We start from the raw sequence: 18,355 nt of genomic DNA on the forward strand, positions 1-18,355 counted from the left end.
CAGAATCAGAACTGAAGAAGCTTCTTGGATGAGAAGTGAAATGTCTTCAAGGAAAAACCAAGAAAGTCCAGTTGCCTTTTGAAAAATTACTTTTGGGACAACCATGACCTGGATGACTAGAAATCTCCGTAGACATTGATTTTTGGTTGTTCATTCTGAGATGCAAAATCTACATAAATATCAGGATCTTGTTCATTAATTCTAAGGATTTTTGTATTCTTTTTGTATTATTAAAAGTATAGGTTACAGTGGAAATAGGTAGATGATAGAGAGTGAGCATGATTTTTTTTAAAAAAATATTTCATAAATTCTATAATATTCACGTTTTGAAGACCCCAGGCCAATTCAAAAAGGATATCCCCCTGATACCGTGTTAAATACAACTTCATAAAATGCAATTCCCTTTTCACTACATTTATGAAATCATTTATAAATAGAAAATATAAAAACCATGAAAATGGCAAAGTCCAGCCCCTAAGGAGGTACATTTGAGAGGACCGAAAAGAAGGGCCTTCTCCACGGTGGCTCCCACCTTCTGGAACATCATCTATTCAGAAATGAGACTGTCCTCCACTTTGACTCTCTTTGACGCTCAACAAACTTGCGAAGGTTGTTGAGAGTGTGGTGGCGCGACAGCTTCCCCAGTACCTGGATGAAGCTGTCTATCTGGATCCGCTCCAGTCCGGCTTCAGACCTGGGTACAGCATGGAAACGGCATTGGTCGCGTTGGTGGATGATCTCTGGAGGGCCCGGGATAGGGGTTATTCCTCTATCCTGGTCCTATTAGACCTCTCAGCGGCTTTTGATACCATCGACCATGGTATCATGTTGCGCGGGCTGGGGGGACTGGGAGTGGGGGGCACCGTTTTGTGGTGGTTCTCCTCCTATCTCTCCGACCGGTCGCAATCCGTGTTGACAGGGGGGCAGCGGTCGACCCCGAGGCGCCTTGTTTTTGGGGTGCCGCAAGGGTCGGTCCTCTCACCCCTCCTGTTCAACATTTATGTGAAGCCGCTGGGTGAGATCATCTGTGGTTTTGGGGTGGAGTTCCATCAGTACACTGATGATACTCAGCTGTACATTTCCACCCCAGACCATCCCAATGATGCCTTGGAAGTGATGTCCCAGTGCCTGGAGGCCGTGCGGGTCTGGATGGGGAGAAACAGGCTTTGACTCAACCCTTCCAAGACCGAGTGGCTGTGGCTGCCGGCGTCCCGGTATAGCCAGCTGACGCCATCGCTGGTTATTGGGGGCAAATCATTGGCCCCCACGGAGAGGGCCCGCAACTTGGATGTCCTCCTGGATGCGCGGCTGTCTTTAGAAGGGCATATGACAGCCGTGGCCAGGGGGGCTTTTTGTCAGGTTTGCCTGATATGCCAGTTGTGCCCCTTTCTGGACCGGGACTCCCTAAGCACGGTCACTCAAGCACTCGTCACTTCTCGTCTGGACTATTGTAACGCTCTCTACATGGGGCTCCCCTTGGGGTACACCCGGAGGCTCCAACTGGTGCAGAATGCGGCTGCGCGGGGGATTATGGGAGCGACGGGGCGCTCCCATGTGACTCCTCTCCTGCGCGAGCTGCATTGGCTTCCGGTGGACTTCCGGGTGTGCTTCAAGGTGTTGGTGATCACCTTCAAAGCGCTCCATGGCTTAGGGCCAGGGTACTTACAGGACCGCCTTCTGCCACCAATAGCCTCCCACCGGCCGGTTCGCTCCCACAGAGAGGGCCTCCTCAGGGTGCCGTCGGCCAGACAATGCCGGCTGGTGATCCCCAGGAGGAGAGCCTTCTCTGTGGTGGCACCTACCCTATGGAACAATCTACCCCCAGAGATACGAGTGAACTCCGACCTTCGGATCTTTCGTCGGGCCCTAAAAACTTATTTTTTTCAGTTAGCCGGTCTGTCTTGATTTCAGGGTTAGTTTTAAAAATTTAATATTGATTTTAATTGACAAGTTTTAAATTATGGGCCAAATTTATAAATTATTTTAACTTTATTTTTAACTGTGATGTTTGTATAGATGTTTTTATCTTGGCTGTTCACCGCCCTGAGTCCGAAAGGAGAAGGGCGGTATAGAAATTTGAATAATAAATAAATAAATAAATAAATAAATAAATAAATAAATAAATAAATAAATAAATAAATAAATGTAAGGCCCTGAAGGCCTGGTAGTGCCAGCAGGCCTAGAGAACCCAGAATGGGATGGAGCCCATCAAGTGGCTTATTTGACTATGAATTGTTGCCAGAGGGGGATATAGTTTTTTTAAAATTAATTTCTATATTACGTTTTATTGTTGTAAGCTGCCTAGAGTCACTGTGAACAAATAGAGGGTTATATAAATTTTCTACATAAATAAATACTACCAAGAGCCTTGGTAGTACAGTGGTTTAATGCACCCTGTTATTAACACAGCTGCCTGCAATTTCTGCAGGTTCGAATCTTATCAGGCTCAAGGTTGACTCAGCCTTCCATCCTTTCTAAGGTAGGTTAAATGAGGACCCAGTTTGTGGGGGCAATAAGCTGACTTTGTATAAATATACAAAAGTATGAAGACTATTGCTTAACGCATTGTAAGCCGCCCTGAGTCTCCGGAGAAGGGCGGCATATAAATCAAATTAAAAAATAAAATAAAATAAATAAATAAGGAAACTGCAAATTTTGGACATGGTTTGATTCAATATCTCTAATCTTCTAACACGAGAGCTGGATTCTCAATGTCTTGCTATCTTGGGGTCTTGAAAGACAGAAAATGTTTAATTAAAGAATCTTGGAGAATGATTGCAAATGCAGCAGCATGAACATTTCTTTTGCAATTGGCAACTGCAATAAATCATAGTTATCTGGATAATATCTCCATCAATGCTCTGTTGTCAGAATTAAGGATTTCTGTATGTCTCTTATGGCTAGCAAACAATCTTTCTCTTTTCTTTTCTTTTCTTTTCTTTTCTTTTCTTTTCTTTTCTTTTCTTTTCTTTTCTTATCAGCAATTTCTCAAAGCGAGGAATATTACATCATATGTTAATTCCTCTTTATCAGTTGCTCCCGGTGGTTGAGGTCAGGCCGCAAAACAATGATGTAGCATTTTGGGAGGAATATGCATCCCAGTAATGCAGCACTGGAGGACAAGATGGAGAAGACCTCCACAGCTACCATGGCTTTTCCTTTTGTGCTCATGTAGGCTGGAAAGAAGGAGATCCACACACTGCAAAAGGCCAACATGCTGAAGGTGATGAACTTGGCTTCATTAAAGCTGTCAGGTAATTTACGGGCAAGAAAAGCCACATAAAGCTGGCGATGGCCAAGATACCCATGTAGCCCAAGACACAGTAGAAGAAGAAAGCTGATCCCTCATTGCATTGTAAAATCATTTCCTGGAGCTCTGAGCGCATATCCAGTTCAGGGAATGGAGGTGATGTTGACAACCAAAGTATACAAACACCTACTTGTAAGAGAGAGCAGGAAAGGACAAGAGAAAAAGCCAATCTTTTCCCCACCCATCTCCTCATCTGAGATCCTGGTTTAGTGGCCAAGAAAGCCACAACCACAGTGATGGTTTTGGCTAGTACACTAGAAATGGCCACCGAGAATGTAATGCCAAAAGTTGGTTGCCGGAGAAGGCAGGTCGGCTTGCTAGGTTTGCTGAGGAAAAACAAAGAGGAGAGAAAACAGAGCAGAAGAGAGACAAGGAGGGCGTAGGTGAGCGACCTGTTGTTGGCTTTGACAATGGGAGTATCCCTGTGCTTGATAAATGTTCCAAGTATCCAAGATGTCAAGAAGAAGAAACAAAGAGCTGCGGAGACCAAGCTAATTCCTAATGGTTCTTTGAAATTTAGAAAGACCAGCAGTTTCAGGATACATCCTTTCTTTCCTTTATTTGGAAAATGATCTTCTGAACATTCAAAACAGTCATCCATATCTGGAAATAAAAGCCACTGAATTTATCACCTATCCATTTCATATTTTTTGAAAGACATAGCCTGAGTGGATGCCAGTTCTTATTCTTTTCTATGATGTTCCTGTCCGATAAAGGGATTTTATCAGCTCTCTGTATTTTATCCTGAATTTTAGGAATCTTTTGTCTTCTATGTCGTTGAACATTAGTTGGTTTGCCAAACACCAACCCCGTGTGCCTTGGGCAATAGGTTATCTGATCCATTCACAAGACTTCTTTTGTCTTTTGAAATTCCTTTGCTTTGTGTTGTGGCTCCGTCCTCCGAGCCTATCTTATCGGAGGAAGAAGGCTCCTAACATGAAGGAGAGGAGACGGCCAGGCCTCCCTCTCCAGGACCCTCCTCTCTGGCAATGCCTCAGGTGTCTCCCGAAGGAGAAGAGATTGGCCAGGAGCCAGGTGTTTCCGAGCCGTCGGATAGTGACGAAGAAACATTGTGGTTGGACCCACACCAGCATCAGAGAGACAAGCGGGCGCAGCAGAAAAGGAGGCGTGCCAGAGATTAAGCTGAGTCACTGGACCACACCCCACAGGCTATAAAAGGGACTGTGGTAGCCATTCGGACTCTGTGACGGACAAAGCTAATCTCTGGTGAGGCACTTTGCACCTTCGGACACAACACCTATTTGCTGTGGATTTAATTACAAACTGGACTATTCAAACTGTGTGTATTTTTGCCTGTGTTATCAGAGTAAAAGTTCTTGGCAGACAGCCACAGAGTTGCTGCCAAGTTCCTTATCACTGATGTTGAGTGTTTGAAGAGTTTATTTATCCCTCGGCTGGCTGGTTAGGTGTATGCGTGGTACGGGGACAGAACACTTTGACATGTTTTCAGATTTTCATGGAAGTTAAAACTTGGAAAATGGCAGATCATGTGGAAAAGAAATTTTGCATTCATTACAGTTAAATTGAGACTGATCAATTTACAGGATGCACAATGTTGTTTCTTCAGTTTTACACTATCATTTATTTAAACTTTAAGTTTAAAGTTAATTTCATTGTGCTTATTTCTGTACTGTCTTTAAAAAAGGAGCTTAGCTGCCCACAAATCATACATTAATGGTAAATGTAATGGTTTCCCTTGCACATAGGCAGTCCCTATTTTTCTACTTGCATTTTTTTTTAATGTGCTTTCGAATAGCTAGGTTGGCATAAGGTGGGACAAGTTACAGGAGGTCTCCCCGTTACGTGGCGCTAGGGATTCGAACCGCTGAATTGCCGACCTTTCGATCGACAAGCTCAGCATCTTAGCCACTGAGCCACCACGTAATTAATCATACATTATTTCAGCCCAAAAGAACAGATCAAGGAATTTCTCAGTTAAGCCTATGCTCATAGATTCAAATAGAAACATAGAAAACTGAGGGCAGAAAAAGCCCCAGTGGCCTTTTTCTTCATAAGGATCAAATATTTTACCCTTGTCTTTTTCCATCACACTTTTTCTTTAATCCTGAATCTACTCTGCTGGTCCTATAATGGGCTGGTCATCTCCCATTCATAAATTTGTTAGATCAGACATTGCTTAGTGGACTTATTAGGAGGTTGAGGCCCAACACATAATCCAGGAATCATCATCACAACATCTGCTTTAATCATAGCCGATGAAAATTCATATGCCCACCTAGCACCCAAAGTCCATTAAGACAATGGATGACCATCAGCATTCACAATATTTGTTACTGTTGCAAAAGCACAGAAAACATAGGGGCCAGAAGACCAGTGCAAAGGAGAATGCAAGTGTGAACAAGAGCAACTTCCACTAATAATACATAATAAGGGTTCTGTGGTGAAATGAGATCTGCCTGCCTGCCCTCTCTCCCTTTCCCTCTCCTTCCCCTCCCTCTCTCCAACTCCCTCTCCCACCCACTCCCCCTCTCCAACTCTGTTTCTCTCACACACACACTATCTCTCTCTATCTTTCCCTCCCTCCCTCTACCTCTCCCTGTTTCTCTCTCTCTAGCTCCATCTCTGCCTCTACCTCTCTATTTCTCCCTCACTCTCTCCTTCTCCTTCTCCCTCTCTCTCTCCCTCCCCCTCTCCAACTCCCTCCCTACCTTTCTCTCTCTCTCTCTCACTCTCACTCTCTTTATCTCTCTCTATCTTTCCCTCCCTCCCTCTACCTCTCCCTGTCTCTCTCTCTTTCTCTCTCTCTCTCTCCAGCTCCATCTGTATCTCTACCTCTCTATTTCTATCTCTCTCTCTCTCTCTCACTCTATCATTTATCATCTCTCTCTCTCTCTCCATCTATGTATATTGTCTATCGTCTATCGTCTGTCGTCTATCGTCTATCGTCTATCGTCTATCGTCTATCGTCTATCGTCTATCGTCTATCGTCTATCGTCTATCGTCTATCTATCTATCTATCTATCTATCTATCTATCTATCTATCTATCTATCTATTAATCTTGTCATCATTGCTATCACCCATCTCCTCCCACTTATGACTGTATGACTGTAACCTCATTGCTGTAATCTTTATGATTTATATTGATTGTTTCCTAATATAATTTGATTGCTTATTTTTACCCTATGACTATCATTACGTGTTGTACCTTATGATTCTTGACAAATGTATCTTTTCTTTTATGTACACTAAGAGCATATGCACCAGGACAAGTTCCTTGTGTGTCCAATCACACTTGGCCAATAAATAATTCTATAATAATTCTATAATAATTCTAAATTCTATAATTCTATAATTCTATCTCTATCTGTCTATCTATTAATGACCCTGCAATTCTTTGCTTTGGGATGGGGTCAGGGCAATTGACTAGAGCTGGATGCCCTTCCTGACACCTACCTGGAGTTCACAGCAGACAATTACTCATTGTGCCCAGAGAGAGAAATATCTGCTTTTATCTATCATCAAAGGCTCCTGATTGGGAGGTGAGGGCTCCACCACTAGGCAATCATGCTGCTCTTTTGAAAACTAAATAATGAATGTTTAATTTATGAAATAACAACGTGTTGAAGAAAAATATACAGTGAAACTGATAACCTACCAGTTTGATTAGAAATCTTTCCTTCTGGGCATGGAACACAGTCATAGCAACAGAACTGACTGCCTTCAGCCCCTCTCTTCCAGTATCCAGGGGAGCAATGGTCATTACACTGAGAAAATGGAATAACCTGGTAGTAAACATAAAAGATTTTGGAAAGGAAAAACTTTAAGCAGTTCTCATTTATGGAAGCGGGAAGAATATTTGAATTCCTAAAAGTGTATTATAAAGGTTTCCCTCTCCAGTTACATCAGACTCTCGGGCACAGTGCTCATCTCCATTTTTTTGGCCAAGGGATCCAACATTTTCTGAAGATATTTTCCATGGACATGTGGCCAGCATGGCTATATGCCAAAGGCACAACGAACATTGTTACCTTCCCACCAAAGTGCTACCTATTAATCTACTCACGTTTGCATGCTTTTGAATTCCTAGGTGGGCGGGAGCTGAGACAGGAATGGGAGCTCAAACTATTGCATGGCGCTAAGGTCACAAACCCGTCAGTGTCTGTAACCACTGAGCCATTGCATATTTATACTATCCATTAAAATCTTCACATTATAAGGATGCGTAAAGGGCATGTTTAGAGAATGGCAGGGTGAATAAAGAAATATTTGTGATTACAGCATTATGGAAACCGTGTGACTCCTGTGATTTCAAATGGAAATGCAACTCAACTATGAATACCTGTCTTTTAAATTGTAATGTCATTTTATCAATTTGATGAAAGCTTGATCAACCACAATGTTTCTACAGAAGATAGCATTTCAAAAATCACACATTAGATTTGTAAAGAGATTGTGTTCAATATTGGATCATAATGGATCAAGGAGGAGTTGATCAAACGAGTCCACACCTGGTTAAAATCTGGGTGCCACACAATCAGCTCTTCATCAATGATTAATCCCTTCGTGTTGGGAATATGAGGATCCATCTTTCCAACTCTAACTCTCTGAAAGGATCTATTTGGAAAAGTGATCAAGTTGGTGATGTCAAATCCACCTGTTGCTTCCCCTTTCTCATTCAGGAACACTCTCTCCCCAGCTGAATTGTTGAAAGAAATGCCTTGAAGAAATGAATGGAGCTACTTGAAAGAGAATGGACGAGAGAGAGAGAGAGAGAGAGAGAGAGAGAGAGAGAGAGGGAGAGAGGGAGGGAGGGAGGGAGGGAGAGAGAGAGGGGGGGAGGGAGGGAGAGAAAGAGAGAGAGAGAGAGAGAAAGATGGATGGGAGGGGAGGAGAGGAGAGGAGAGGACAGGAGAGGAGAGGAATGGAGAGGAGAGTTTGAAGGATAATAATGAAAAAGTGGCCAGTATATTTAAATGTCACTTATTCATTCTTCCCATTGTTCTAACAAGTATCAAATAAGTACACTTAGAATATAGATAATCTATATATCAGAGAAAGACACAGAACTGTTCTAGTATTAATTTAATATTACTTCCAGGAGAAAAAACAAAACAACAGCAGTTAACAAATCAAAATCAAAACAAGGTATTGACATTACACAACTTGGTTCAGACATGATTTATATTCACTATCTAAACAACTAGACAATCAACCTAAATGAGTTTTTGGACTATACCTAAACTCATCCTATATTGTTTGTTCTTCATTAGTACAAGGGTGTTTGACATCCTGAAATTTTGGAAATTTCAGTTAGCCAGATTTTATCTTCTGATATTCAATTGTTTTGAGAGAGAGAGAGAGAGAGAGAGAGAGAGAGAGAGAGAGAGAGAGAGAGAGAGAGAGAGAGAGATTGTGAATATATATATATATATTACAAACTATTCTAAAAATACGAGTTTTGAGAGAGAGATTGTTTCCCCGAAAATAAAGCTGTGAAATAAGCCAAGGAGAAATAAAATAGAGAACTGGCTGAGGATAATTCTGGATAGCAATAGCATTTAGTCTTTTTTAAAAGTTTTTCTAAATTTTAAGTTCTGGAGGTCACAGGATGTCACTATCCTAGGCTTCTTCAGACAGACAGCATGCATTTTGCTGCATATTGGGAGACTAAGCATTTTACAGCATTTGCCCCCAATAGTGTCTTGATTTTACAATCCTCAGAAGGATGGAAGATTGAGCCAAACCTTGAACCAATAGGAATCAAGCTGCCAAACTGATGGCAACTGGCAGCCAGTACAAATAGCCTGCAGTACTGCTTTCTAACCACTGTGCCATCATGGCTCTACTGAGAATCATTATTCACAAGCAAATAAGAAAAGTGAAATGTCAGAAAATTTGTGGAGTGGGGGGAGACAAAAAGAAGAAAAACTGCTTTCAGACACAGTCCAATTGTATTCTCCTTATAAATCGGTTGGATAAATTCACAAGGCGGGCCAATTCTATGTGGAAGTGAAAAGTTATATATACAATGAAAATTGATGCATATATTAAATCCCATTGACTGTACTGAAATTAGTAAAGACACAGTTTATGTTTATCCTCATATATTATAGGACTAATAGTTTTGTTGCCTCAGCCTCTCTATAGATTTGTGGCCATAGACCAGGGTAAATATGTGATATTAGATTGTGGAGTATTGTGGATAATCACTGAAATACAGGATAGGTATGGCATGGAAAGATTACCTGCCAAGGCAACAGATTTGCAAATTCAACCCTTTGCAGCTTTCTTGGTTGGGATTTTGATCTCACTGCCTCATGCAAAGAATGTGCCACTGCATAAACAGCATTGTAGATACTGTAGCTTTCGCCAGTCATCTGAAATTCAAACAGAGGTGCAGGCAGATTCTCCAAATTCTCTTCCCCACTACAAGTTTCACTGATCAATGAAGGTAAGTCTGCCTTTGAAAAACGACAGTCAAATAATTGCTCCCAAACCTCTTGAAGAAATGCATCTTTGTGGGTTGAAGGTTTGATGACTTGAAGAAATTCTTTAAAGCCTTGAATGTCTCTTGAATGCACAGCAAAGGAAAGAGCCCCATGGAACAACTGGAGATCCCAACTCCTTTGAAATCCCATCAGGATGAAATCAATTGGATTCATCAGGATCCAAACCTTCCTAAATGATGCACTCTCTTTATTTTGAGGATCACGTAGAAACATGATAGTTCTGAGCCACACTATTGTGATGGATTCTCCATGGAGTAGAAAAACATTTACTTTTTGATCTTTCAGTTTCTCAGAAATTATTGAGATTGAATCTAACAATTCGGGCATCTCTTCCAAGTTGAGATATTGTGGAATTTTTTGTGTGAAAGCTAAACAGACCCCCTTCGGTGAAAGCAATGACTGCAGTTTCTGAAAAAAATGGTTTTCCTTATTTTCAAAAGCAAAGACTCCAATCCATGTCCATCCAAAATGGAGAAGAAGTTGAATAAGTCCAGGGTACTGATGCTCCTCTTTTTGGACCATGTAATAAAGTGGAAATAACTCAGTAATCTGAAAGTCTTCTTGGGCAAAGGAACCATAAGTCAACTAAAGAAAGGAAAAAGAGAAATACCGTTATTCATGAAAATCATGGGGAAAATATGAAGAGTCCTTGTTAGAAACTTAATAATGAACATTTGTCCAATTCTATGTAGATTATGACAATCCTGATGAAAAAGAGAAGCAATTAAATTCCTTGCTAAAATATTTTCTCATTTATAATTAAACTAGATTACAACCATACTGTTTCCTCATACAGAGTTCCAGTATGTTTAGAACATCTGGAAACCTGCTAAATATCTGAGCTTGTGAGCTTTTCTCAGCCTAAGGAAAAGATTTTTAAGATCGAGACTTACTGGACTATTTTCTTCCCTTATTTGTAGCGGATAAAAAAATACTCATACATGGAAGACTATGCCCAAGACTTTCCAGAGGAATAGAAAAGTTAATCAGCTCTTCATTTTCTACAATTATTATGGAGATCTCCAAATGTACCGCACAGCCTCAATTCTTCAACCATTTCCATGCAAATCAGTTGAGTTTTAAATTCAATTATTACTATCAGACCCAACCAAAATATACCAAGGGGAGTTGTCACCTCTTCTCAGGTAGCTTGATGGAATCTGGAGCTGAGTTGAGGGCATCAGTGAAAATGCTGATACCTTTGATTTCAGGAAGTGGCTGAAAGGTAATCCTCCCTAAAACCTTGAGACATGATAGCAGTGTTCCAATATTTGAGGGTCTCTTACAAAGACGAGGGGGGTCAAACTATTTTCCAAAGCATTAGAACGCAACATGAGAAACACTGGATGGAAACTAACCAAAGAAAGAAGCAACCTAGAACTAAGGAGAAATGTCCTAACTGTGAAAACCATAAACCAATGGAATAACTTGACTTCAGATGTTGTGGGTGCTCCATCAGTGGAGGCTTTCAAAAATAGACTGGACAGTGATTTATCAGAAATGGTATAGAGTCTCCTGTTCAAAGAGGGGGTTGGACTAGAATAGCCCTAAGAAAACTTCCCACTCTATTATTCTATGTTTTGTGTTCTATGTGTTAGCCGGCCTTTTCTATCCTCCTCTTGACACAGCTCCAGATTTCACCACAGATACTGGTCAAACCATCAGGTTATCCTCTCAATTAAGATACACTTTGTACTGTAATTTATGATTTAAATTTAAATTTCCTAATCTATCATTGTAATAAAAGATATAGATTCTCTTGATTGAATATTTTGAGCCAACATTTTGAGTTGTGAGAACAATTGCAGAAGGGAGAGCAAAGAGAATAAAATTGAAATCTGCAAAAAGGCATGGCAAAATACTAACTACCCTGTAACACCAATCGGTCAACAATTGCTAAGAAAAACAGTCGAGTTTTATACTAAACTACTTTTATCCTACACCAAGCAAATTGTAGTAAGAAGAGTTGTAACCTATTGCTGCATGGAAGTCAAAACATATGCATGATTGTAATGAAAGATTTTGATTTAATTGGATTACCTTGAGCCAGTCTACTGAGTTGTGGGAAAAACAGATGAGGGGTGATAAAAAGTATATATAATTGAATTCCTGGAGAAACATATGGCAAGCAACTAGCATCTACTATCAATTACAAAAAGTCTTTTCTCTCTTACTCCACCCCAAACTACCTGTGGAATTTTGTAGACATGTACACTTTCTGCCATAAAGGATGATGTATCAGGACTTAGTCCCCCAATGATGGCCATGAGATTCTTCTGGCTATCACATTCGTAGTTAGGGAGAAATTGCTGTGATTTGAAAAGCAGGTCCAGGGTGGTACGATAGGTCATCCTTGCGTTGTAGTAACTGTCACAGATGTGGAACCCAAGAGTGATGTTAGGTAAGATCTGGGAATCCTCATTGATCTCCTTCACTGCAAAGGCCAAGGTGAGGGCATGCTGGTAGTATTTGGTTATTACACTGCAAATAGTTTAAACACCCCCATTGACCAAAATAAGTTGACAATTCTTTTATGGTGAAAGCATTGATATATGAGTAACAACCATTTCTGTCTATGTTGTAAGTGAGAAAATGAGAATCTTTGTAAAATACTTAATAATTTGTGTAGTTTTCAACCACATATAGCATTTCCATGATTTGCAACAAATATGTATAGAACAAAGTTGTGTATTTTTTTCAAGGTATGACATGTATTTCTGTCAGTTTGGCGCAAAATAGAATTCAGCTAGCAAATATCACTCTTTTAATCTATGTAAATTATGCAAGGAATGACTGCATAGACTAGATAATGATACTCCCTAAATGTTCTCCAAAAGACTTCCTGCAAATATTTCTGACATTTCATGATTAAGATTTTAATACAATAGATTTTTCCCACAATCAGATAATTTCAAAAGACATGGAAGCAAGAGTAAATTTATATTTTTTAAAAAACATGCATTTATTCTCAAATAGCTATTAGTTATGTAAGCTATTTTGGGAGTCTGGCTAAGTTTAGAAAATGAATGGAAAGAAAAAGAAATACTTACAGTGGTAAATCATAACGTTTTAGAGGTGGCTGCTTTTTAAATTCAATTCCTAAAAGGTTGTGAATTATCTGAGACAACATCCCACCCACGATGAAGTCACCAGGCTGGTACCACTCATGGGGAATTGGGAAAGCATCAGTCGCAGGGCAGCTCAGAGTAACTGCTTTCTGCACCAAGAGCATCAGAAGGAACAACATCTTCAGGCATCTGTCATAGTGAAAATATTTATGTCTCCTGTCCATAAGGAAGTTTGTATTTCAGTGTTTCATTCAATGATTAAGCCAAGGTTGATATCTGACAATGCACCTAATCAGAAATCCCATCATTTTCTATTGGAAGTTCCTTGTGTGTGCAAATTTTATACTGACTATCAGTAGGATCGAACAGATGTTCTGGAAAAGAAGAAAGGAGGGAGGGAGCTGGTAGCAATGAATCTCATGGAGCCATTATTATCCCTTTGTGCCAAACTCCCTGGGGTTGATGAGTTACTATAGAACCAAATTGAGACCTTAATTGTTGCTGAATTGTCCTTGATGTTTTAGCCTAAAAAAATAATACTGTGATTCCGGTAGGAGATAATTATTTTGTACTGGAGGTTCAACTTTTTTTTCAAAGGAGCAAATGGTAATAAGAGTCATCTAACGGACATTGGCAATTAAAACTAGCCTTAAGTGTTGAAGTTCATGTTCATTAATTACAATGGAACAGGGTCCCCATTTTCCATATAAGATGAATAGAATTGTTCAGTAGAAAAGAGGAAATATTTTTTACATGTTAAGGTCTGACGAATAAGGCAATACTTTCTTTGGAGGTTTTATCCATATTTTCATTCAAAAAATGTTGAGGAATGAAATGATAACAACATTTATGCTGATATTTGGAAAGTAGCATCAGCCATTGGCTTGAGTTTAATAATCTACCCCTCTAAATCTTTAGCTATTTATTTACTTATTTGTGTCCTGAGTTGTATTATTTTTAAAAATAACTCAAGGCAGAGAAGATATCTAACAGACCTTCCACCTTCTATTATATCATATGATTGATATGATATGATATGATATGATATGATATGATATGATATGGGATAGGATAGGATAGGATAGGATAGGATAGGATAGGATAGGATAGGATAGGATAGGATAGGATAGGATAGGATAGACATGATAGGAGTTTTCCAATATCTAAGGAGTTGCCATAAAGAAGAGGAAGGGTCAACCTATTCTCCAAAGCATTTGGAGGCAGGACACAAAGCAATAGATCGAAAATAATCAAGGAGAGAAGCAACCTAGAACTAAGAAAAAATTCCTGACAGTGAAAATAATTAATAAGTGGGATGACCTGCCTCCAGAAGCTCTGAGTGCTCCATCACTGGAGGTTTTTAAGAAGAGATTGGACAACTGTTTCTTTGAAATGGCATAGGATATTTTGCTGGAGCAGGGGATGGCACTAGAAGACCTCCAAGGTCCCTTCTAACTCTGTTATTCTGTTATTCCTATTTTCTTCACCAAATCAAAAAGGTGGGTTGGGCTGAGAGAGATTGACTGGCTCAAAGTTACCTAGTAGGCTGTCATGGCTAAAGTGAGACTTGAACTCATAACCTTCCGCTTTCTAACCTGATGCATAAATCACTGGACCAAACTGACTCTCATATCTGAATCTGGCTCTCAAGTCAAATATTTCACTCATGAGTGAATGAAGCAATCTTTTTTTGAGCAGGGAAGTCCAAAGCCACCAACCAGAGTAGGAGATATTGAACTGATACTCAAAGAATAGAAAAATTGTGGTTGTTGGGTGTGACTGTCATAATTTCAATGGCTCTGTTTCAGTAGGTTGTGTGTTCCTCAGGGAATCCTGATCTTCCTGTATGTTGTCACACAAGGACACGTGAATGTCTTCTATGAAGCTTTCATTGCTATCTTATGAAATTATAGTCTGCAAAGTATTTCCAGAGTGCTGGTTCCATTATTGTTGGTTGTCCCAAAAGTTATTTTCCAAAAGCAACTGGACTGGGCATAGAAGCTCTATAATATTCACCTTTCAAAGACCCCACACTTATCCAAAAAGGATATCCCCCTGATACCATGTTAAATATATCTTCATAAAATGAAATTCCCTTTTTACTATATTTATGAAGTCATTTATAAATAGACAATAGAAAAACCATGAAAATGTCCCTTAAGGAGGTACATTTGGTGGGACAGAGAAGAAGGGCCTTCTCCGTGGTGGCTCCAACCCTCTGGAATCCCATTCCTTCAAAAATGAGACTGGCCCCCACTTTGACACTCTTACGTAAGGCCCTGAAGGCCTGGTTATGCCATTAGGCCGAGGGAACCTCGAGTGAGCTGGAGCCCATTAAATGGCTTATTTGACTGTGTGTTGTTTCCAGAGGGGAATATCGGTTTTTTTATTATTTTCTTTATTGTTTTTTTATTGCTTGTAAGCTGACTAGAGTCGCTGTGAGAAAGTAGGCAGCTATATAAATTTTCTACGTAAATAAATAAGGAAACTGCAAACATTGGACATGATTTTATTCAATATCTCTAATCTTCTAACACGAGAACAGTGATTCTCAATGTCTTGCTATCTTGGGGCGTTGAAAGACAGAAAATGTTTAATTAAAGAATCTTGGAGAATGATTGCAAATGCAGCAGCATGAACATTTTGTTTGCAATTGGCAACTCTAATAAATCTTAGTTGTCAGGATAATTCTCCATCAATGCTCTGTTCCAGTGGTGAAATCCATTTTTTTTTTTACTACCGGTTCTCTGGGTGTGGCTTTCTGGGTGTGGGTTGGTGGGCATAGTAGGGGAAGGATACTGCAAAATCTCCATTCCCATCCCACTCTGGGGCTAGCCAGAAGTGGTATTTGCCGGTTGTCTGAACTACTCAAAATGTCCGCTGCTGGTTCTCTGAACTACTCAAAATGTCCGCTATCGGTTTTCCAGAACCTGTCAGAATCTGTCAGAACCTGCTGGATTTCATCCCTACTCTGTTGTCAGAATTAAGGACTTCTATATGTCTCCTATGGATAGCAAAAAATCCTTCTCTCTTTTTTTCGTGAGCAATTTCTCAAAGCCAGAAATGTTACATGATGTTCTCATTCCTCTTTATCAGTTGCTCCCTGTGGTTGAGGTCAGGCCGCAAAACAATGATGTAACACTTTGGCAAGAATATGCATCCCAGTAATGCAGCACTGGAGGACAAGATGGAGAATACCTCCACAGCTACCATGGCTTTTCCTTTTGTGCTCAGATAGGCTGGAAAGAAGGAGATCCACACACTGCAAAAGGCCAACATGCTGAAGGTGATGAACTTGGCTTCATTAAAGCTGTCAGGCAATTTACGGGCAAGAAAAGCCACAATAAAGCTGGCGATGGCCAAGATACCCATGTAGCCTAAGACACAGTAGAAGAAGAAAGCTGACCCCTCATTGCACTGTAAAATCATTTCTTGGTGCACTGAGTGCTTGTCCAATTCAGGGAATGGGGGAAATATTGACAACCAAATTATACAAATACATACTTGTAAGAGGGAGCATGAAAGGACAATAGCAAAGGCCAATCTTTTCCCCACCCACTTCCTCATCTGAGATCCTGGTTTAGTAGCCATGAAAGCCACAACCACGGTGATGGTTTTGGCCAGGACACTAGAAATGGCCACTGAGAAGGTGATGCCAAAAGTTGGTTGTCGGAGAAGGCAGGTCACTTTGCCAGGTTGACTGAGGAAGAGCAAAGAGGAGAGAAAACAGAGCAGAAGAGAGACAAGGAGGTTGTAGGTGAGGGACCGGTTGTTGGCTTTGACAATGGGAGTATCCCTGTGCTTAATAAAAGTTCCAAGTACCCAAGAAGTCAAGAATAAGAAACAAAGAACTGCTGAGGATAAACCAATTCCTAAAGTTTCTTCAACAGTTAGAAAGACCAGCAATTTCAAGATACAGCCTCTCTTTTCTTTATTTGGATAATGATCTTCTGAACATTCAAAACAGTCATCCATATCTGAAAGCAAAGTCAAGGCAAGTTTTTATGCATTCCATATTTTTGAAAAATTTTCAAATTTATTAAAATTTAGAGTATTTTGTCTTTTCCTATTTTTCCAAAACACAAAGAAGAAATCTGAGGGGGGGGGATATAAGAGTTTAGCTGGAATGTCTAACTTACCCTTTTCATTTGAAATCTTCCCTTCTGGGCAAGGAACACAGTTGTAGCAACAGAACTGCTCTCCTTCCAACCCTTTCTTCCAGTATCCAGGGGAGCAATGGTCATTACACTGAGAAAATGGAATAACCTGGTGATAAGCATAAAAGATTTTTGCAAAGGGAATTTTTAAAGCAGTTTATAATGTTCTCATTTATGTTAGCAGGAAGAATATTTGAATTCCTCAAGGGTTTGTCCAGCTGTATTGTAAGGTAAAAGTTTCCCTGTGCAGTCAAGTCCAACTCTAGGGCACAGTGCTCATCTCCATTTCTTGGCCAAGGCATCCAGCATTCTCTGAAGATATTTTCCATGGTCATGTAGCCAGCATGGCTATGTGCCAAAGGCACAAGGAACATTGTTACCTTCCCACCAAAGTGGTACCTATGAATCTACTCTCATTAGCATGCTTTGGAATTCCTAGATGGGAAGGAGCTGAGGCAGGAATGGGAGCTCACCCTATTGCATGACACGCAGGTCTCAAACCTGGGCTATCATCTTTCCAGCTGACAAGCTCAGTGTCTTTAACCAGTCAGCCATCACATATTTATACTACCCATTAAAATGTTGACATTATAAGGATGTGCAAAGGGCGTGTTTGGAGAATGGCAGAGTAAATAAAGAAATACATGTGAGTACAATATTATGGGAACACTATCTTATGATTTCAAATGGAAATGCAACCCAAATGTGAATACCTATCTTTTAAATTGTAATATCGTTTTGTCAATTTGATGAAAACTTGATCATTGACAATATTTCTACAGATTATACCATTTCAAAAATCACAAATTAGATTCCTAAAGAGACTGTGTTCAATATTGGATCATAATGGATCAAGGAAGAGTTGATTAAATGAGTCCACACCTGGTTAAAAGCTGTGTGCCACACAATTAGCTCTTCATCAATGATTAATTCCTTCGTGTTGGGAATATAAGGATCCATCATTCCAACTCTAACTCTCTGAAAGGATCTGTTTGGAAAAGTGATCAAGTTGGTGATGTCGAATCCACCTGTTGCTTCCCCTTTCTCATTCAGGAACACTCTCTCCCCAGCTGAATTGTTGAAAGAAATGCCTTGAAGAAATGAATGGAGCTAATTGAAAGAGAATGAAAGAGAGGGAGGGAGGGAGGGAGGGGGAGTTAGTTGGAAGGATAACAATGAAAAAGTGGCCAGTATATTTAACTTTCACTTCCCATTGCTCTAACAACCCTTAGAATATAGATAATCTATATTTTAGAAAAAGATACTGTTCTAATATTTATTTAATATTACTTCCAGGGGGAAAATGAAAACATCAGTTAATAAATCAA

The 18,355-nt window shown here is 40.0% G+C and overlaps 1 protein-coding gene and 1 pseudogene across 1 annotated transcript; both read right to left on the reverse strand.

Moving 5' to 3' along the window:
• Positions 1–3,015: 3,015 nt before the first annotated feature.
• LOC148113632 (vomeronasal type-2 receptor 26-like) lies at positions 3,016–6,994 on the reverse strand (annotated as a pseudogene).
• An 8,371-nt stretch (positions 6,995–15,365) lies between these two features.
• LOC148113633 (vomeronasal type-2 receptor 26-like) lies at positions 15,366–17,987 on the reverse strand. Its single transcript, XM_087892223.1, has 3 exons — positions 17,910–17,987; positions 17,010–17,136; positions 15,366–16,847 (listed from the first exon to the last, which is right to left on the reverse strand). Exons 1-3 carry the CDS (start codon positions 17,985–17,987, stop codon positions 15,937–15,939), a joined length of 1,116 nt encoding a protein of 371 aa, XP_087748349.1. The 3' UTR covers positions 15,366–15,936.
• Positions 17,988–18,355: the final 368 nt, after the last annotated feature.

The sequence above is a fragment of the Pantherophis guttatus genome, chromosome 4 (genome assembly GCF_059756535.1).
Source record: "Pantherophis guttatus breed Tessera chromosome 4, ASM5975653v1, whole genome shotgun sequence".
Taxonomy (NCBI): domain Eukaryota; kingdom Metazoa; phylum Chordata; class Lepidosauria; order Squamata; family Colubridae; genus Pantherophis; species Pantherophis guttatus.